This window comes from Felis catus, chromosome B3, assembly GCF_018350175.1.
Source record: "Felis catus isolate Fca126 chromosome B3, F.catus_Fca126_mat1.0, whole genome shotgun sequence".
NCBI lineage: Eukaryota > Metazoa > Chordata > Mammalia > Carnivora > Felidae > Felis > Felis catus.
In genome coordinates, this window is record NC_058373.1 from 37,278,606 (window position 1) to 37,302,201 (window position 23,596).

At 36.2% G+C, this 23,596-nt stretch overlaps 1 protein-coding gene across 9 annotated transcripts in view; it reads right to left on the reverse strand.

Moving 5' to 3' along the window:
- PIAS1 (protein inhibitor of activated STAT 1) overlaps nucleotides 1–23,596 on the reverse strand; it is a 129,690-nt gene that overhangs the window by 72,575 nt on the left and 33,519 nt on the right. For all 9 annotated transcript variants that reach the window (XM_003987009.5, XM_023255139.2, XM_023255137.2 and 6 more), the window contains exon 2: nucleotides 19,604–20,048. In XM_003987009.5, coding sequence (XP_003987058.2) covers nucleotides 19,604–20,048 — 445 coding nt within the window. The remainder of the gene's footprint in view (nucleotides 1–19,603; nucleotides 20,049–23,596) is intronic.

Sequence of the window (23,596 nt, forward strand, 5' to 3'; positions counted from 1 at the left end):
GCATTTTCTATAGAAACAAACAAAAAATTCATCTTAAAATTCATATGAAATCTCAAGGGATTCTAGGTAGCCAAAACAATCTTAAAAAGAACAAAGTCAGAGGCTTTATGTTTCCTGATGCCAAAACACGTAAAAAAGCTACAGTAATCAAAACAGTGTGGTACTGGCATAAAGACAGACACAGAGACCAACGGAACAGGAATAAGCCCAGAAATAAACCCTTACACATTAGGTCAAATGATCTTCAACAAAGGTGCCAGGACCACACAATGGGGAAAGAACAGTATCTTCAACAAATGGTGCTGGGGAAACTAAATATCCAGGTGCAACATAATGAAGCTGGGCCCCTACCTTACAACATATACAAAAATTAACTAAAAATGGATTAAAGACCTGAAACTATAAAACTTCTAGAAGAAAACACAGGGGAGACACTTCATGATAATACATTTGGCAATGATTTTTTGGATATGACACCAAAAGCACAGACAACAGACAGTTGGGACTACACCAAACTTAAAATCTACTCATCAAAGGAATGAAAGGCAACCTACAGAATGGCAGAAAATATCTGGAAATCATGTATCTGGTCATGGGTTCAAAATAAAGAACTCAAATAAAGAACCCAAAATAAAGAACCCCAACAACTCCACAAGAAAAACCCAATTAAAAAATAGGCAGAGGGGGGCGCCTGGGTGGCTCAGTCGGTTAGGCGTCTGACTTCGGCTCAGGTCATGATCTCACGGTTTGTGAGTTCAAGCCCCATGTCAGGCTGTGTGCTGACAGCTCAGAGTCTAGAGCCTGCTTTGGATTCTCTGTCTCCGTCTCTCTCTGCCCCTCCCCTACTTGTGCTCGCTCGCTCTCTCTCTCTCAAAAATAAATAAATGTAAAAAAAATTTTTTTTTAAATACGCAGAGGCCTTGAATAGACCATTTTCCAAATAAGATACACAAATGGCCACACGCACATGAATAAGTGTTCACCCTTATGAATCACTGGAGAAATGCAAATCAAAACCACAATGAGAAACCACTTCACACCCATTAGGATGGCTACTAAAAAAAAAAAGAAAAGAAGTATTACTGAGGATACAGGGAAACTGGAACCCTGTGCACTGTTAGTAGGGACATAAAATGGTGCAGCCACTATGGAAAACAGTATGGTGGCCACTGAAAAAAACTGAATTACCATATGATCCAGCACTCTCACTTTTTGGATATATACCCCAAAGAACTGAAAGCAGAACCTCAAAGAGATACCTGCACACCCATGTTCATAGCAGCATTATTCACAAGAGCCAAGAGGTGGAAGCAACCTAAATGTCCAGCTACAGATGACTGGTTTAGCCAATGTAGACTATGCATACAATGGAATATTTATTGGCCTTAAAAAGGAAGGAATCCTGTCACATGCTACAATATGGATGAATCTTGAGGGCGCTGTGTTAAGTGAAATAAGCCAGTCACAAAGACAAATACTGAGTGACTCCACTTACATGAGGTATCTAAACTAGTCCAATTCTTAGAAACAAAAAATACAATAGTGGTTACCAAAGGGCTGAGGGTAGGAGAAAATAGGAATTGTTTAATGGGTATAGTTTCAGTTTTGCAAGATAAAAAGTTCTAGCAGTCTTCTGCACAATAATATGAATATCCTTAACATCGCTGAATTGTACACTTAAAAATGTACGAGGGTGAATATGTTACCACAATTTTTAAAATTTAAAAAGGAACTTAGACACATCTCACTAAAAATTATATACCCTATGGGGCGCCTGAGTGGCTCCGTCAAGCATCTGACTCTTGATTTTGGCTCAAGTTGTGATCTCATGGTTTGTGAGATCAAGACCCATGTCGGGCTCTGTGCTGCTGGCATGGAGCCTGCTTAGGATTCGCTCTCCCTCTCTCTCTGCACCTCCCCCACTCAGTCTCTCTTTCAAAATAAACTTTATTTAAAAAACTGTAAGAATGCAGTACTACTGATGCATGCTGTAACATTGATGAACCCTAAAATCATCATGCTAAATCAAAGAAGCCAGTCCCAAAAGGCCATCTATTATATGACTCCATTTGTATGAAACATGCAGAACAGGCAAATCCATAGAGATGGAAAGATGATTAGTGGTTTGCAGGGATTGAGAAGAGAGGGGAATGACTGCTAATCAGTACACTGTTTCTTTTCAGAGTGATGAAATTTTTTTAAATTAAACTGTGGTGATGGATGCATAACTCCATGAATATACTAGAGAACGACTGAAATGTACACTTTAACAGGGTGAAATTTAAAGTATGTGAACTATATCTCAATGAAGCTATTATTTTAAAAATCCAAACACCATAAGAGTAACAACTAACAGATTTGACAACTTAATTGTTTTCAACTTCTGTGTGATGAAAGATTTTATGAATTACATAAGGTAAGTGACAGACCGAGATAAAATATTTACAACATATAATAGAGAACTGACTAGTATGCATTACTCACAAAATACAAACCAATAAGAAAAAAAAAACATACTAAGCAAATGAGCAAGAATATGAACAAGCAATTCAGGAACTACAAATGGTTAATGATCATAAAAATGTTCAACCTTAGCAGTAAGCAAAGGCATGCAAATTAAAACAAAATATTATTTTCATTTTGTCAGTTCATAAAATTTCTTAAATTACTGATAAAACTGTGGGTAATAGGCACTCACAAGAATGTTCATAGGAGTATAACTCTTTATTTTAGGGTCAGGGAAGCACTGACAGTAGCAAATTACAAGTATGCATATCCTTTCACCTAGTAAAACTACTAAAGATTTAAAGAAATACATACATACAAAAATACATATTCTTATATATAAGGATTATAGACACACACACACACACACACACAAGGATGTTCACTGGTATAAACAGCAAAAAAAAAAAAAAAAAAAAAAAAAAAAAAAAAGGAAATAACCTGTATGTTCACGGAAAGGAGAAAGCTCAGGTTTATGATCATACTATGATACATTCTAGAGGAGTGCAAAGAAATGAAGTGACATTTATGGAAATGCATGTATATACCCTGACCCTTGACCAGCAAAGGGGTTTGGGGCACTGACCCTCATGCAGTTGAACATCTGTATGTAACCTGACTCCTCCAAAACTTTACTAATAGCCTACTCTTGACCAGAAGCCTTACCAATAACATAAACAGCACATATTTCGTATGTTATAGGTATTATGTACTGTATTCTAACCATAAAGGGAAAAGAAAATGTTAAGAAAAAGAAAATGTTAAGGAAAAGAAAATACATTTACAGTATATTTGTAAAAACAACAACAAAAAACTGAACGTAAATGGACCCATCCAGTTTAAACTATGTTGTTCAAGGGTCAACTGTACTATGATAATAAATACAATTCAGAAGACTCGGGCTATGGAAAATTTCTGTATTTAACAGAAATCAGTAATTCTGATTCCACTATTACACAGAACAAAAATGATAAATTCATGATCCCTGGTGAATAAAATCCCTTTAATTTTTATCCCTGGGTTATGCCGTTTAGTTTACTTGGTCTTGTATTTCTAAATGAACTAATGTATTTTTGATTCCTCCACCGTATCATGAACTCTTTGAAGAACCATGTGTTATTCTTTCTCAGCAACTAGAATGGTGCTTGGCATAAAGGCACCTAAAAAATATTAGTTGAATGAATAAATTTTTAAAATAAAAATAAGTTATTTTTACATTTATGTTTTTTAAAAAGTCACAGATTTCTTAGCAAGAAGGGATGGAGAAGATTCTACTTCCATAACCAGAGGTATTCACATAAGAATGAAAATATGCTTTATTAAGATCTTTGCTCTTTTAGAATGTTTTATAGTGGCTTGATCCATAAGAAAAGGATAAAAATCAGCAAACAACAACAACAACAAAAAACCCAAATAACCAAAATAAGTGAGTCTTCTATAACTCTATTTCATTTCTCTTTTATGCAAGTAATTTTAGAAGAACTTAAAAAAAATTCCTTTTTTCTACTGTTTTTGATGAGCCTTATAATCTTCATCTTATTGTTAAGGTCTCTCTCTCCACACCTTAGAAAATAGTGTAAGTTATTTTCTTTAAGGCAAAAGAAGATTTGCTCCTCCAAAATATTAAAAATCATCAGAAATATTTTGAACTATATATATATATACACACACACACACACACACACGTATATGTGTGTGTGTGTGTGTGTCATTTTAAGAGAATAAATGTTAGCACAAAAACTAAAATCTAGACAGCACTGAAAAAAAGTTGAGTTCTCTTTGAAATATTTAGGTACTGAGTTATGAAGGATCTATAATTTTAACACACTTTTTTTTCTTAATCTAGGGACTAACATCTAGAGGTGATAAATCAGAATTCCTCATATGTGCTGTGAATTTCATACAGGTCCAAAATGATTTGTTGAAATAAAACTCCATTTCATTTACAATGTATACTGGTAAAGATTATCATGTAAAATTAAAATCTCAAACCCTCTTTCAATGTATGTATATGGAATACAAAAACACCTTCAGTAGCACTCTAAAAGTAAATTTCAAAACAGTGCTTCCATTTTGTAGATCCAATAAATTCTACTAAAAAAAAAATTCAAGATTTTTCTAAATAAAACTGAGAGAAAAAGATGTTATAAAACTGACAAATTACTTCAAGGAACAATTTAAAAAAATCCTTCTTTTTTTAAAAATATTTGTTAATGTTTAATTTTATTTTTGAGAGAGAGAGAGACACGCAATGTGAGCAGTGGAGGAGCAGAAAGTGGGGGGGGGGGGGGGGACCCAGAATACGAAGGAGGCTCCAGGCTCTGAGCTGTCAGCACAGAGCCCAACACAGGAATTTGAACCCATGAACCATGAGATCATGACCTGAGCTGAAGTCGGATGCTTAACTGACTGAGCCACCCAGGCACCCCGTAAAAAATCTTTTTGTTTTTAATATCTTCTGTTATATAACAGGAAAAACATTGGCTTTGGAAGCAAACTTGTATTCAAATCCTGGCCCCATCACTTCCATTTTGTGAATTACCTTCTGCAGATCTCAGCTACTTCTTTTGTAATATTTAGGCTATTGGTCTAAGCTTCCAAAGTTGTTTGGAAGCTTAAATGAGATAACCGATATAAACTCCTAGTTTAATGCTTGTCAGAGTAAGTGCCCAACAATTTTTATTTATGTATCCCATTTCTCTCCCCACCTCCTATATTCAAGACTTCATGATAATCATTTTTAACTCTGCCTTAAAATATTCTACATAGTAGATACACCACAGGTTAAGTATTTTCTATTACTGGATATTTATATTATTTCTAATTTTTATATTAGAAATAATGTTACATTGAATATTCTTAGGCTTTGGATTCCCAAAGGTGGAATTAACAGATCAAAATGTACTTTTAAGCTCTTGCTACATATCGGCAAACTCTACTCTCAAAGAGCTGTACTCCAAATTATTACCAGCAGTGAACATACGTTTTAACAAATCTCATCAATAATGGATAGAAATATATATATATTTTTAAATCTAGTACTACAAACAAGATTAAAACCTCACTGACTTATTTTGAATTTTCTTTAAGAACTAGTAACAGTGAGGGGCGTCTTGGTGGCGCAGCTGGTTAAGGGTCCAACTCTTGACCTCCGCTTAGGTCATGATCTCATGGTTGGTAAGTTCCACCCCCACGTTGGGATCTGCACTGATGGTGTGGGAGCCTGCTTGGGATTCTGTTCTGTCCCTCCTTCTCCTGCCCCTCCCCCACATGTGGTTGCACACACTCGCTCGCTCTCTCTCTCAAAATAAATAAAACTTAAAAAAAAAAAAAAGAACCAGTAACTGAGTATAGTTTCATGTTTCCTAGTTGTATTTCCCCTTGTATAACTTTTCATATATTTTGCCTAACAGAGTCTTAGCAGTTTTGATATTGATTTGTGAGTTCCTTCCTTTAGTCTTATGTTTGATTGAGATATTTTGTTTAGTATTTATTTTACACTTTTTTAAAAAACCATGATGCACAGAGGTTTAACATTTGTAATTTTTTTTAATGTTTTATTTACTTTTAAGACAGAGAAAGAGCATAAGTGGGGATGGGGCAGAGAGAGGGGGACAGAATATAAAGCAGGCTCCAGGCTCTAAGCTGTGAGCACAGAGCCCAACGTGGGGCTTGAACTCAGGAACTGTGAGATCATGACCTGAGCAGAAGCTGGACGCTTAACCAACTGAGCCACCCAGGCGCCCCTTAACATTTTTATGTAATCAACTTAATCCAAAATTTTCTTTGTGAAAGTTGTATGTAAACATAAATTGCTTACTTTACATTTAAAGTTTATGTGGGGAGGTGGTAAAAAGCATAAAATGTTATGAATATATTATACACAAATGATTTCCCTTCTGATCCATCTTATGTATTAAAATAATTACTTTTAAAATTAAAACAAGGGGCACCTGGGTGGCTCAGTCGGTTGAGCGTCTGACTTCAGCTCAGGTCATGATCTCACAGGTGGTGGGTTCAGGCCCTGCACTGGTCTCTGTGCTGACAGATCAGAGCCTGGAGCCTGCTTTGGATTCTGTGTCTCCCTCGCTCTCTGCCCCTCCCTTTCTCATGCTCTGTCTCTCTCTGTCTCTCAAAAAATGAATAAACATTAAAAAAAATGTTTAATAAAAACAAAATTTAAGAACAGAAATATTCAAAAATATAGCTCTAAAATAAACTGTGAAACAAAATTTTAGGAACTACAGAGAACAGGTAGAAATAATTCAACCTTTATATTTTTACCTACCTTAAAGTGATTTAATTCTAATACTACATTCAACATCCAGCTTCTTTTGAACTGCAATATCCTCATATTTGGCACATCTAAAGCTTATTTACACTTTAGTTTTAGTAAATTTAGCAGCAGTAGTGCCAAAGAATTAGAACTAATCTCTGCTCACAACTACTCAGTTCATCTATCTGCAAGTACTACCAGCACTAAAGTAGTATAGCTCAAGAAAGGGAATGGCTTAAAACTATCTTCCAGTCACCCAGATATATATCAACAAAATTCCTTTTAATAAAAGGAAAGAGAGGTTCCTGAGTGGCTCAGTCGGTCAGGCGTCTGACTTCGGCTCAGGTCATGATCTCACGGTTTGTGACCTCGAGACCCGCGTCGGGCTCTGTGCTGACAGCTTGGGGCCTGGAGCCTGCTTTGGATTCTGTGTCTCCCTCTCTCTCTGCCCCTCCCCTGCTTGCACTCTGTTTCTCTTTCTCAAAAATAAATAAACGTCAAAAAAAAATTTTTAATAATATAATAAAAAAAGGAAAGAAATTGATTGCCAAAATTGGGTTCTCCCTTTGTTGCACCATCCTACCTGTCCCATGATCACCAGATGCAGTTCCTCTAGCTGGCTGGTGCAACTCACATGGAACTCGATTTGTGCCGGGGAGACTGGGCCAAAGTGGTGCACAACCCACTGGGAAATCTGAAAGGCTGCACTTCAAACACTGTACACACTACATGTTTGATCTTTAAATTTCATCCTAGCAAAATCTCATATGTTGGATTTCTTTGTTAAACTGTATTTACTTGCTTCTGCACCAAAATGTCTGGCTTGTTAATGTCACAATTTAAGATTTTTAATTTCATATTTACAGTTACACAGAAGGGTTCTTTACTGACTCTGATTTACTGATTCTTATTGTCAAGATTCCTTTCCAACCCAAAAAAGTCTATCATTCTTAGTTCCCAAGATAACCCTTGAGAACACAGATACCCATTTATTAAAAACACATTAGATGCCTTTCGGGTTCTGAGCCACTATAAAAACAATAATCAAAATATTAAATTATCTACAAAGGAATATAGCGTTAGAAGGCAAATCTTAGATTTTACTTTGAAATCAGAAACCAGTGCTTCCAAATTAGGAAAAAAAAAAACCCACCTACAGAAAAAATTAGTGCCTTGATTTCCCAAAATTCAAGTACAGAAGAGCACAGCTTGTATTGAATTGTTAGAAGGCAAATTTTCTAAAAGCAGGGAAGAGTGAATCACAAAACCTCTGAATGCCCTTTCCAATACTTATCAGAGCCTGCGTCCTTGAATTTGTATCACCTGATCTCTAGGCAGTGGCTATCAGGCATGTGGAGGAAGGCAAACTCAATTATAAAAAAATGAGAGGAGAAGGAAACTGTGAAATTTAATCCAATGCTAGAGGAGCCCTTGGCGGAAAACACTGGTACCCAACGTTATTAAGATATAGCAAAAACCTTACCCGTGTTGCACAAAACAAGATGGATCATTTTAACTATTTAGAAGTGCTGAAGCATATGCTGCCTTTCTAAGGCAAAACCCAAATTTATACACACACACACTATATATATATAAAATTCAAACCTTTTCTATAAATTATTCATACATCTTCCCAAGCCTAAAATAATTATAATTTTCTATATAGGAAGTGTTCTGTTTTAAAAAGGAAAGAGATCAACCTAGCTTTCTAAAATACTGAGACTATAAACCCAGTACACCTCAGTTGTCAGTTTTCCCTAGGAAGCATCGGTATATTGTCCCACATCAAGTTAGAACTCGGTGTGACAAAGCTCAGGAAAATCCAAATAAATAGAACCCAGATAATATACATTCATGATGTTTAATGGAAAAGATTGTTTAACAAACATTAAAACTTAAATAGAAGCTACCTTCCAAGATTTAAAAGAGAAAGATAAGGGCGCCAGCCTGGCTCAGTCAGTAGAATATGTGACTCTTGATGTCAGGGTAGTAAGTTTGAGCCCACACTGGGTGCAGATACTACTTGAAAATTAAATCTTAAAAAAAAGAAAAAGAAAAAGAAAACATAAACAAGTGACTTGTTTAACCCCAAACTGAAGAATGACACAACGTCTTAGTGTTCCAGATACTTCACTTTGTAGCATCCAAATGCTTTCCAAAAAATGTTACAACACTCTAAGAACTGAGGAGGACCAAGAGAAGACCATCTTCACAGACAATTTCCAGTTTTTTACAAGAATCAGATTTAAGAGAAAATGCCTGTGAAATGGTTTCATTTTGTCCTTGTTCTTTATGGTCACTGCCCTCAATTAGAAAAGAATTAGAGTATAATGAATTCTAAAGATAAACTACAAACATAAAACTGTGTGGTAAAAAACAACGTTCACTTACTACCTCCCTATTTCTCCTAAGCTTCCTCCCATCTAAACCTCCCAAAGAGGTGACAGGGAGATAAAAGTAGGTTTCTTTAAAAACAAACGACAACAAAACACCTCAACCGTAACATTTATGATCCATGTTGTTCCTCCAAAGAAGCCACTTAAGTTATTCGCAGGCTAGAGAACAAATAAACTTCTAAGTTCATGGTCTTTGGAGAGTTAAATATTTTCAGAATGGTTGCATAAGAAAATCCAGACACCCTCTTAACTGACCGGCTATTAACTGCTCTTCCCCAATGCCTCTCCACTTCCTGACTGATGCTCCGGCAAGCTGATTGCCTGCACCAACAGACTACTCTCTCCAGTGCAGAAGCACTGCAGAGTCAGAGGTGTTTTTTCTCAAACCTGTTTATATGCCAGGAGCACCTGCAATTACAAACTTAAGTACTATAAAACTGATGAAATTTAAATGCAGAAAGAGTTGCTGTTTTTATGAAAACTTAAGTCAAATGCTCTGCAAAGCCCCAACAAAAGCAAGTTGCTTAAAAAAAAATGCAATGAGTGGGGCACCTAGGTGGCTCAGTCAGTTGAGCGTGTGACTTCAGCTCAGGTCATGATCTCACAGTTGGTGAGTTCAAGCCCCATGTCAGGCTCTGTGCTGACAGCTCAGAGCCTGGAGCCTGCTTTGGATTCTGTACCTCCTTCTCTCTCTGCCCCTCCCCTTCCCATACTCTGTCTCTCAAAAATAAGCATTGAAAAAATTAAATATCTATTTTTAAAAAATGCAATCAGGGCGCTTGAGTGGCTCAGCCAGTTGAGGGTCTAACTCTTGATTTTGGCTCCTGTCATGATTTCACAGTTCCTCAGTTCGAGCCCCACACTGGACTCTGCACTAGCAGTGCAGAGCCCGCTTGGGATTCTCTCCCTCTCTCTCTCGGCACCTTCCCCACCGCACACATGGGAACACTCTCTCTCAAAAAATAAATAAATTTAAAATAAATAAACTAAAACTAAAACTAGGAAATCTGCAGTCTCAAAGGAAAGGCCTTTTAAACTACACCAAAAGACTGGCAAATGAATGAATATACATTAATATGTTTTACATTAAAGTAAAATGTTTAAGTCATTATGTGTCATTTTTATCAGTTGGTTCGAATTTGGATAAGAGGAAACATTGCTGATCAACTAGAAGAACACTGATTTAGAACATTAGAAATAACACTCAATGACAACAATTATTATTCCTCATTCCAATCTATGAGAAATCGCTAATCCATAGACACATGATGTAAACTTATTCAGGTGTACTGCCTAAGACCTTGAAAACCCTCAAAAGAGGGGGCACCTGGATGGCTCAGTCTATTAAGCATCCGACTCTTGATTTCAGCTCAGGTCATGATCTCACGGTTCATGGGTTCCAGCCCCACCTCGGGTTCTGCACTTACAGTGCAGAGCCTACTTGGGATTCTCTCTCTCTCCCTCTCACTCTCTGCCCTTCCCCTCTCTCTCTCTCTCTCTCTCTCTCAAAATAAACAAACTGAATAAAAAAAAATGTAAAAAAAAAAAAAAAAACTCAAAAGAGAGATGCCAGGCTGGCTCAGTCAATAGAGCATGCAACTCTTAATCCTGGGATTGAGTTCAGGCCACATGTTGTATGTATAGAGATTACTTAAAAATAAAATCTTGGGGTGCCTGGGTGGCTCAGTCGGTTAGGCATCCAACTTCAGCTCAGGTCACGATCTCACAGTCCGTGAGTTCGAGCCCCGCGTCGGGCTCTGGGCTGACAGCTCGGGGCCTGGAGCCTGCTTCCGGTTCTGTGTCTCCCTCTCTCTCTGCCCCTCCCCCATTCATGCTCTGTCTCTCTCTGTCTCAAAAATAAATAAACGTTAAAAATAAAAAATTTAAAAAAATAAATAAAATAAAATCTTAAAAAAATACAAAAATAAAATAAAATAAAATAAAATAAAATAAAATAAAATAAAATAAAATAAATAACAAAAACTTGAAAAGGAAGACATCTCTTGAGAAGATACAATTTGGCTCAGCAAAACTTGAGATGACTCAACAAACTTTTACATGAGTACTCCAAATGAATGCAAAGCTGTTTGTTCTCTATGTTTGCCTTTGAAATAATTAAAACTATTAAAAACATGTGAAGGCATCATTTAAAAAAAATCTAGTTTCTCTCTGAAAATTTACCTGAGTCAAGGAAAAGAGAAATAACTAAATTACTAACAAACATAAACCTAAGTATTAATGGCTGTTTATTCTTATCTGAATCAAACCAAATATTCTTTCAATCACTATGAAAATATTTTGTGTTTTTACCATTACGCTCTAACACAGGCAAATGTAAACAATATAAACAATAACATTCTAAACAATGATATTATTCTAAAAATAATATTAAAGAATTGAGGGAAAATATCTTGCTTCTGAATGGACATAACATTTTAATCCAAAACGATTTGTCCTTCTGATTTTTATAATTGTGTAAATTCCATAGCTGAGCGACACAATAGGGGCACTCTATACAAATAAGAGATTTCAAAGTACTGTATACTTCTAACACATGTTGCTCAATATACTACAAAAATTAAAATTTTCTGCGCCCCATTATTTATATGGATCAATAATGTAAGTGGCTAAGAACATGCTGGGTTACATCAACTAGTATTTGAGATTCTCCTCTTCATTAAAACAAAATCAGAAATTAGCACAAACAAGGGGTGCCTGTCTGGCTCAGTTGTAAGAGCGTGTGACTCTCGATCTTGGGGTCATGAGTTTGAGACCCATGTTGGGCATAAAGATTACTTAAATAAATAAAACTTAAAAAGGGGGGGGGGGCGGGGCACCTGGGTGGCTTACTTGGTTAAGCGTCCAACTCTTGATTTTGGCTCAGATCATGACCTCACGGTTCAGTGAGTAAGTTCGAGCCCCGCATCAAGCTCTGCACTGACTGTGTGGAGCCTGCTTGGGATCCTCTCTCTCACTCTCTCTCTGCCCCTCCCCAGCTTGCACTCTTTCCATCTCTCTCTCAAAAAATAAATAAACCTTAAAAAAAAAAAAAAAGAAAGAAAGAAAAGAAACACAAACACACACAAGACAATGACTGACCAGAACACAATAGAAGTATTTTTAAATTTCTCTCTAAAGTAAGTGTTCTCTATGGATTCTATATAAAACATGTTATATCTTTTATAATTGGGGGGCGGGAGGGTGTATAGAGCATATTAAATATCCAAATCATCAATTAACTATAGAGTTCAGAGTGGAAGTAGAAATAATAAAAGGAAGGACACCTCTCTTCTCCCTAACTCTATTTCCCATCCTTATCAAACCACTGTTTATGATAATGTGGTATGCCTCAGTTGTATTCAGATGGTAAAATGATCAAAATTCACTGAATCAGAGTGAAGTAAAAGACTCTATTGTATTTAAATAAATTGGAGAGCTAATAAATGTTTACTGAACAACTGCCATGTAACAAAGTCATAGATAGCTATTACAGGAATATATACAAGATGAATACAGCAGAACCCTTACCATTTTGAGGCACTAACAACAAAATGTTATAAGAACATGAAAAAAAAGTGAAATCAATTCTGGATGGGGGAAGGAATAGATATATATAGGGAGAAATCTTAGATTAATGAAAAAGGTTTTAAAAAGCATGTAAAATGATACTATACATGGAAAATCCGATAGACTCCACCAAAAGTCTACTAGAACTGATACATGAATTCAGCAAAGTTGCAGGATACAAAATCAATGTACAGAAATCAGTTGCATTCTTATACACTAACAATGAAGCAACAGAAAGACAAATAAAGAAACTGGTCCCATTCACAATTGCACCAAGAAGCATAAAATACCTAGGAATAAATCTAACCAAAGATGTAAAAGATCTATATGCTGAAAACTATAGAAGGCTTACGAAGGTAATTGAAGAAGATACAAAGAAATGGAAAAACATTCCCTGCTCATGGATTGGAAGAATAAATATTGTCAAAATGTCAATACTACCCAGAGCTATCTACACATTCAATGCAATCCCAATCAAAATTGCACCAGCATTCTTCTCGAAACTAGAACAAGCAATCCTAAAATTCATATGGAACCACAAAAGGCCCCAAATAGCCAAAGTAATTTCGAAGAAGACCAAAGCAGGAGGCATCACAATCCCAGACTTTAGCCTCTACTACAAAGCTGTCATCATCAAGACAGCATGGGATTGGCACAAAAACAGACACATAGGTCAATGGAACAGAAGAGAAAACCCAGAACTAGACCCACAAACGTATGGCCAACTCATCTTTGACAAAGCAGGAAAGAACATCCAAAGGAAAAAAGAGAGTCTCTTTAACAAATGGTGCTGAGAGAACTGGACAGCAACATGCAGAAGGTTGAAACTAGACCACTTTCTCACACCATTCACAAAAATAAACTCAAAATGGATAAAGGACCTAAATATGAGACAGGAAACCAGCAAAACCCTAGAGGAGAAAGCAGGAAAAGACCTCTCTGACCTCAGCCGTAGCAATCTCTTACTCGACACATCCCCAAAGGCAGGGGAATTAAAAGCAAAAATGAATTACTGGGACCTTATGAAGATAAAAAGCTTCTGCACAGCAAAGGAAACAACCAACAAAACTAAAAGGCAACCAACGGAATAGGAAAAGATATTTGCAAATGACATATCAGACAAAGGGCTAGTATCCAAAATCTATAAAGAGCTCACCAAACTCCACATCCGAAAAACAAATAACCCAGTGAAGAAATGGGCAGAAAACATGAATAGACACTTCTCTAAAGAAGACATCCGGATGGCCAACAGGCACATGAAAAGATGCTCAACGTCGCTCCTTATCAGGGAAATACAAATCAAAACCACACTCAGATATCACCTCATGCCAGTCAAAATGAACAAATCAGGAGACTATAGATGCTGGAGAGGATGTGGAGGAACGGGAACCCTCTTGCACTGTTGGTGGGAATGCAAATTGGTGCAGCCACTCTGGAAAACAGGGTGGAGGTTCCTCAGAAAATTAAAAATAGACCTACCCTATGACCCAGCAATAGCACTGCTAGGAATTTACCCAAGGGATACAGGAGTGCTGATGCATAGGGGCACTTGTACCCCAATGTTTATAGCAGCACTCTCAACAATAGCCAAATTATGGAAAGAGCCTAAATGTCCATCAACTGATGAATGGATAAAGAAATTGTGGTTTATATACACAATGGAGTACTACATGGCAATGAGAAAGAACGAAATATGGCCCTTTGTAGCAACGTGGATGGAACTGGAGAGTGTGATGCTAAGTGAAATAAGCCATACAGAGAAAGACAGATACCATATGTTTTCACTCTTATGTGGATCCTGAGAAACTTAACAGAAACCCATGGGGGAGGGGAAGGAAAAAAAAAAAAAAAAAAAAAGAGGTTAGAGAGGGAGAGAGCCAAAGCATAAGACTCTTAAAAACTGAGAACAAACTGAGGTTTGATGGGGGGTGGGAGGGAGGGGAGGGTGGGTGATGGGTATTGAGGAGGGCACCTTTTGGGATGAGCACTGGGTGTTGTATGGAAACCAATTTGACAATAAATTTCATATATTGAAAAAAAAAAGCATGTAAAATAGGCCTCTTACAAACAAGATTTTAATATGATAGGCAAAAAAAATAAATCAACCCCTTCATCTCCCAATTCTTCTAGTTAACTATGGACAATGAAAAGAATTCTCTTTAATGTGTGTTTCCAAAATGAATGAAGACCTTAAAATTACTCATTGTTAAAGAAATAATAACAAAATGAGTTTAAGAGTGGATAACAATTACCTAATAAAATTGGGGATACCAAAACTATTGTGATTTTAGCTAGAAACATAAATCATGCAGAAAACCATTCAAGTTGTATTCAGAACATCTTAGAATCTGTTTAAAATCTAAGAACTAAGGTCAAAAGGAGGGGAGGAAATGAAAAATTAAATTTACTTGTCACATTGTGATTGTCTCAAGTGATAATTGTTATAAACTAGCTGGCTACAGGTCAAAACTAAACTCTAATGAGCCTATAATGATTTTAAATGTATATGTTTAGAAACAAAGAGAATACCAGAGACATTTAACTTTTCAGAAATGACCTAGTGGCAAAAAAGCCCTTTATAAAACTGAATTCTGTGGGGCACCTGGGTGGCTCAGTGGGTTAAGCATCTGATTGTTGATCTCAGGGTCATATGAGTTCAAGACCCATGTTGGGCTCCTCGCTAGGCTGGTGTGTACTCCAAAAAAAAAAAAAAAAAAAAAGAAAGAAAAAAGAAAACTAAATTCTGTGATGAAGTGAAGTGGTTACTTCATTAAATGAAGAAACAGTCTTTAATAACATTGAAGAATCTTCTTGATTATTTTCTTTTATTCTGTTTTTGGGGTTTTAAATTTTTTTTGAAGTTTTTTCCCTAAGTTTTGTTTGTTTTCTTATGTATTTATTTGAGACAGAGAGAATGCAAGAGGGAAAGGGGCAGAGAGAGAGAATCTCAAGCAGTCTCTGCACCACCAGCGCAGAGCCCAATGGCAAGGCTCAAACTCACAAACTGCGAGATCATGACCTGAGTCAAAGTTGGACGCTTAACCGAATGAGCCACCCAGGCACCCCATATTTACTTATTTTAAGAGAGAGAGAGAGAGAGAGAGAGAGAGCGAGCACAAGCTGGGGAGGGGCAGAGAGAGAGAATTCCAAGCAGGCTCTACATTGTCAGCCCAGAGCCCAACTCAGGGCTCGATCCCACAAACTATGGGTTCATGACCTGAGCTGCAATCAAGAGTTGGAAGCTCAACTGCCTGAACCACCCAGGCGCCCTTCTTCTATTCCACTTTTTACAAAATAGAGCTTTAAAATACATTCACCTTAAACTCTGCAAATTACTCAAAACCTTTTTTCAATAAATCTTTTTCAGATTCACTGAGCATTCCCTCCCTTGAATATTTACTGAATCAATAAACCTCCACAAATTATTTTCTGGTGAGACTGCTTTATGCATAACCAAAATAATGGCTTTTATTTTAATTCTATGATAGCAATGAGAAATTAGAAATCTATTTATACACCACCAAGCAATTCTATAACACCTATTCATTTTGTATGTATACCATAAACAATGGATTTATTCAATAAAAACTAGTATTCAAATTAAATTATACTTTAAATACACAATCAATTTTTGTTACTTGTGGTAATTGTTCTACAAGTCACCACAAACAATGAATTAGTGAATACTGAACCAGTATTCAGGTTTAGGGAATACATAGGACTAAGTTCCTGCAAGCCTCTGATTCCATCTTCATCCACCGATCACTATTGTAACCTTGTTTTAGGCTGTGTTTCTGTTTAAGGACACCTTACTTAATATATATTGGTGATTCATTAACATCGACCTCACCGCCAACAGCACTACCTAATGCCTGAACAAAACTGAATGCATATATTTTTTTCTCCATGAGGCATATCACAGCCTTTTGCATTTAGGAACACTAGACAGAGCTTCAGCACTATAGTTGGGGGCTATTTAAAACTGAAATCACCAATAAAAAGCACAAAAATGCAAAAACCACGGCACTAAATAGAGCATAGAAGAGGACACTTACAGTACGAAAGCTGAAAACAAGAAGGCCTCGAGAGTCACCTTGTTCAACCACAGGTGTGAAAGTGTGAGTCAGAAGACTCAACTTTTTTTTTACCACTCTGCACGTGTCTAAAATGACCATGCAATTATTATGTGATTTTGGAATTACAAATAAATTTGAGATAGTAGACATTCACAAAGATAGAATGTGCAAATAATGAGAACTGACAATACAAAGAATGCCCAATTAAGTAAGTCTCATGGTAAATCCTTCAGTATTTCAATCTAGTGAATTTTGTAAATGCAAGGGTTTACTTACTGGTTATCAAGAAGGGAAAATTTTTATGGAATTGTTTTTAAATTATCACACAAACACACCCATTGAAGCAGTCTATAAATTTTCACATAAAGAGTAAAGATGGAAAAATTATTTAAAACTTACTGCCTATTCTTTAAAAACAGCCACTGGGGGGAAAGCATTATAGAAAGAGATCGAAAACTGCAGCTTTTAAGAACATAATTTCTTATGAACTATCTGTTTTTAGTATCTTTTTAGAGGAAAATCAGGTACATTGAAAAGTTCATAAGGATAAAAGTATCGTGAAGTATTAAAGCAATACGATACAAAATATAAATTATGATATATTAGGTTAAGCTAAAAAGGCATGAAAAGACCATCAGTGTAGACAATTAGAAATTAATACTTAACAAATATATTCAAGCAAAGTACTTCAGTAAAATAAAAATAATTCTCTCAATTCTAATTTAACTTATTTAATTGATTTAAACTATTATCCAAAATAAGTATAATGTGTGTCCAGTTTGCATTCCTACTCTTTATAACAAAATTAAGATACATATGTAAATATAATCTATTCACACTGGTACTTGAAATGTATATTACTGAAAATGAAAACAGCAAGATACAGTAATTAAGACCAGAAGAGAATTTGAGAACTGGGAATCAAATCAAATCAAAGCCACCAACAGTTTTTCCTTTTAAATTTCAGATGATGTTCACTGCAGCACAGTTTTTGGCAGCAAAAAACTAGAAAAACTTGTCTTTTACTAGAGAACTCATTTAAATCACAGAATAGTACACAGTTTTTTAATAAGAAATGAGCTAGAATGTGTGCGTGCGTGTGTGTGTGTGTGTGTGTGGTGTGTGTCTATATGTGTATGGACTTCAATTATTAACACAGACAAGGAGAAATGTCTATAGTAAGGGGAAAAAGGCAAGTCACAGAATACGATGTATAATAGGATTCCTTCTTGAAAAACAAAAAACGTAATTTGTTTATATATGCATACACAAACTACTAATGAGGAAGGGACTCTGGCACTTTCATTTTTTATAATGAGCATGTGTACATTTTATAAGCATACAGGTTTTTGACAAGTGTTAGGTTGCCCTGCAATAGCTATTTTTAAAAAATAATGTGATACAAAATTCATGTTGTTTGAAAATGACTCCTATAAACTGAATTTATTCAGGTAAATTCTGCTAAATATAATTAAAGACAAACATTTCCCAATTCAATGAATTCGAGTATGTTCTCAAAATTCAACACTAACCAATCCCCCTAACTGAAATGTTTAATGATTTGTAACAGGGGTCAGCAAACTTTTTCTGTAAAGGTCAGACAATAAATAGTTTAGGTTTTGCAGACGAACATAGTGTCTGTTGCATATTATTCTTTGCTTTTGTTTTGTTTTTTTTTTTTACAAGCCTTTGAGAATGAACACACACACACACACACACACACACACACACACACACACACACACACAAAACACTGTTAGCTTATTAGGTCCACAAAAAACAGGCCACAGGATTTGTCTTGCCGGCCACAGCTTCTCTACCACTAATTTATAACAATAAACCAGCACCTGCACATCTGGTATTTTAAATATATTACAACAAAGGTATTAGAGATCACAAAAGAGTCAGTTTTATTCTGCATTAAATGAACTATGGTAGTACTGGAGCAATAAAGTGACTAATACACACTGAATCCTATTAAAATGCTATCCATTAATCAAATAATGATAAAAACACAGTAAATAAAATTTCAAGTATTCATATTATAAAAGCATGATCATGTGCACACCTGCAAAGCACACACATCCACTTGAAAAAGTCAGCTGAAATTAAAATACTACACATCAAAGCTGAATTTTCCTTTTATAATAATTAAAACCATTTACTCATTTAAATAATCAAAACTAGTCAATCATTTGTTTTAGATGTCATCAACCCTGAAAATTAAAAACTGAATTTAGAGGCTGGTAGAAATTATTAGGTTTTATTTTTTTAATTTGTAAGGATTATTGCAAAATATTAATCAACAATCTAAAATATTACGCATAAAAAATTTTTTTAACATTTATTTATTATTGAGAGACAGAGTGTGAGCAGGGGAGGGGCAGAGAGAGAGGGAGACACAGAATCTGAAGCAGGCTCCAGGCTCCGAGCTGTCAGCACAGAGCCCAACATGGGGCTCGAACCCACAGACGGCGAGATCATGACCTGAACTGAAGTCGGCCGCCTAACTGACTGAGCCACCCAGGTGCCCCTAAAATATTACACTTTAAAAGTTTATATTCTTGGAAACTTGACTATACTTTTTTTCTTTGCCTGAAAGATAACTTTTATGTATCTGATTCTGTCTAAAACTGAAAGATCCTTATTGTAATCTGAATGCTACTACCAAAGGAAAATTTCATGATGAATAATAAACTGAGTCAAATTAACACTCTAAAATGAAAATGTGTCTCCCCACCTCTGTCCCAAGTAACCAAATAACCATCATAGAATAATCTTACCTAGACTGGTGGGTTTTATCAGTTCATCCAGTAAATCATAAAATGGTAATTTTTGAAGTTTTATATCCGGATGTACTGGGTGAAGGGCTGATGTAAGATGTGGGAGTTCCAGTTCATGTTTAGGTCCCAGAAGAGAAACAGGGAGTAACGGCGATGATGCAGGGTGACCATCATAAGTGAGTTGTGGAATGGTAGATGGAGACAAAGTTGCTGGCATAGGACTTGAATGGACACTGGGGATGGACAAGTCCGCGGGCGTCATGATTTTCTGGGGGAACCTCCGCCTATAGAGTTCTTTAATTTTCATTTGTACAGCAGGACTGCAGCCAGCCTTTAGCAAATGCAGGGCTTTTGTGAGAAGTTCGTGTTTGCGTCCGTGCTTGTTTCTCCCAGCGTAGCCCAACAGTACTTGGAGTTCAGAAACTCTAAGGCTCATAACCATTTGCTTCGAGACAAAACAAAATGTGAAATGTTAGTATTCCAATAGTATAACTTACAATATTAAACAATATTTTATTATAACCCTTTCTCCTTATGGCTTGCTTATAGGCCAGCTCATTTATAGTCAATTCTAGCTATTTCAAACTTAAAATAAGTAATCAAAGAAATTTTAAATTAATACTCATAAATTCAACAACTTCTACCCAGGGTTATGAAAGATGTAAGATGAAGTATTCACCAGGTAGAACCACACCTAACCTCAGTCCACTGTGTTGATTCAACTGTCAGCTATTCACCAAGCACTTACTGAGTCTCCAGGAGAGTGCTGAGTGCTATGTGGATGGCAAAATATAATGATGAGCCCTCAAGAACATTTATTTTCTTGGGGTGAAATTACATAACTATAAACGAAACACATACACAGCCCACTTCAAACACCAGATGCACGCAGCAGGGTATAAATAACATACTATCAGGTATTACCTTCTATGCGGAGCTTGGAATTTGTAGGACTTAAAAACTATATACCCTTTCTGACCCATTATTGACCAGATATATTCGATATTTTCATATCAGATTTTCGTATCAATATTTTCATATCATATCGTTGTCACTAAATCTTTATTATCTCCACAGGGTGTTATTCCGCTCCTTCTTTACACATGAAGAAACTATGTAGTTAAGAAAGGTTAAATAACTTACCTAAGGCCACATAGCTACTAAGTAGCAGTCAGGATTCAAACACAGTTATGTATGATTCTAACCCCCATTCTTTCCACTACACCATTAGGAAAGGACAGAGCTGGAAACTGACTCACTCCACTGGCAAGCCCAGGCTAAAAAGTCTAGGAATTCAATCCACATGCCATAATGTGTAAGGCTCTTGGTTTCCAAAATTGTTTGGTCAATATTTCTTCTTTTCCACCAATTACTAAGAGACTACCAACAGGAAATTCCCATCTATACCACTCCTCTCATTTTAAAGTGGAAAAAAAAAAAAAAAGGAATCCAAAGAGAAGAAATGGCTTACCCAAGATCATATAGTATTAACAGCAGAATCCTGACTTTACCACCACTGACAGGGAGGTGTTAGGGTGGAAGACACAAGTAAGCTTATCACCAGCTATTTTCCCCAACTGTTTTATCCCCTCACCCCATACCAATTACCAATTCACAAAAGATAACCTGCCTTTCCTAATTCACCGCCACTCCCTGAGAGGACATTCTACCCCAGCCAATCCTCTTGAAGCTGTTTAGAGAGTGCAAAATAATTAAATAAAAAATCCAAATAGTGAGAAAACAGTATAAAGAGCTTTAGATCCAATATAGTTGGTAATTAAACATTCTCTGGCCTGAAAAATACTGTGTCTTCAAATTCTAGCTTTTGTCAGCCTTAGTCCATTGGGCCTGGCAATATTATTAGTGATTCTTTTCTCACTACTTTTATTGGCCACTTTTCATATCTTTACTAGCACTTGTCTTGCTTTATTACAATTTTCTATTTGTACAAGTGACTCCATGACCACTTTGGGGTCCTCCAGGGCACAAGCCAATGTTACCTCAGCCTGACAACAGTAGAAACTCATCAAATGCCTGGACAATGAATAAATGAATGAATGAAAGAACAAAATAAATAAGAAAATCACACCAAAAGAAAGAACAGGGGTGGAACCTACAACAATAAGTTATACATGTAACTATAACATAAATGCAAATCAACTCCCAAACTTTTATGTTCTATACAAGGCATGCAAAGAAATACTACAAGCCTTAAAAACAAATTCTACCCCAAATCCTCTAAATGTTCCTCTTTTTTAGATACGAACAGAAGTTAAATACTTACTATAATGTCAGCTAGATACCGATTTCTTTCTACTATCCAAATTGTCCTAAGAGTACAAAACAGTTTTAAAGATTCTTATGACTTATTTTAAAAGGAACTGGGACTTCAACTGAAAAGCACTACATTAATAAGTAAGCTTCTGCTTTTGGAGAAATAACAGAAATTATGCTTCAAAGATTATCAGTTAAAAATAAATTTAGGTTGGCATTAGTCAAACGTACACTTCATTTTACAGAGACAGTAGTAAACATTTTACAAAGAGAATAATGCCTTTCTACTTCAATTCCATTCTCCTAGGTCAAACACAAACAAACCTGAAATTCAGTGATTATCACAAACTTTTCACTGATGACAGTTTTTGTCCTTACTCTTTGGGTATAAGGATTTAAATGCACCACAGATGTATTATCATTTTATTTATATGGAAGGACATATTGACAATTCACATAAAATAAAATCTCTTGCTTGATGGTCAAAAGAAAAAGGCTGATGACAGAAGTATAATTTTTTTGTTCTTACAGGATGTGTAATTAATCATCACAATTAATGAGGTACTGTCCTTACTTTACAAATGAAACAACTGGGGGCATCTGGGTGGCTCAGTTGGTTAAGCGTCTGACTCTTGATGTCAGCTCAGGTCATGATCTCATGTTCATGGGTTCAAACATGGCACTGGGATCTGTGCTGACAGTGCAGAGCCTGCTTGGGATTTTCTCTCCCTCTCTCTCTCAAAATAAATAATAAACATAAAAAAAAAAAAAAAGGAAAACTGAGACCTAGGCAGGTTAAGAAAGTTGCTGAATACTATACACCTACTCCAAATGTTGTGCTCTTATACTATACCATCTTTTAGAGGAAACAAACCACGAGCTTTTCAATTAGGAAAGAGAAAAACCTTTTAAAAGACTAATTGACTTAACATCTAATCTCCATTTCAAGCATCAATATTTGGCTTAAAAGAATTGGTGGTTCGGATAAGAAAAGAATGCATCTGGATTCAAATGAACCATTGCACCTTAAAATCAGGTTTAGTGAAAGATAGGGTGCTATCCATTGCTGTTATTGGAGCAGCTTCTGCACGCTCTTAAGGACTGTAGTAAGCATACAGAATTTTTAAAAAATATTTATTTATTCTTGAGAGAGATGGAGAGAGCACAAGTCGGGGAGGGGAAGGGGCAGAGAGAGACAGAGGGGTGGGGGGAGGGAGGAAGACACAAAATCGGAAGCAGACTCCAGGCTCTTAGCTGTCAGCACAGAGCCCGACATGGGGCTCAAACTCACATGGGGCTCAAACTCGTGAACCACAAGACCATAACCTGAGCCGAAGTCAGACACTTAACTGACTGAGCCACCCAGGTGCCCCAGCGTGCAGTATTTTTAAAAACTAAATAAAAGGGGGGCCGGAAACACAAACATCTGAAGCATCACTCAACAAAAAGCTTCAGAGAAGCATGGAGCAGTCAATTCACAATGTAAAGTGTTGACAACACAGAGGAAAACTAAACACTTACATCTGAGATGTTGAAATGCAATATATTTTAATCTGTCATGTGTTTAAAAATCTCCATTTGTTAGCACTACAACAAAATGAATATTTATAACTGAGGATAACATCAACCACTGCTACTACTAGAAATCATTACCTCCTCAAATAGCATGCTGCTGACTCTACATCCCCAAATGATAAAGCTGTCAGAACCCTAGGAAAT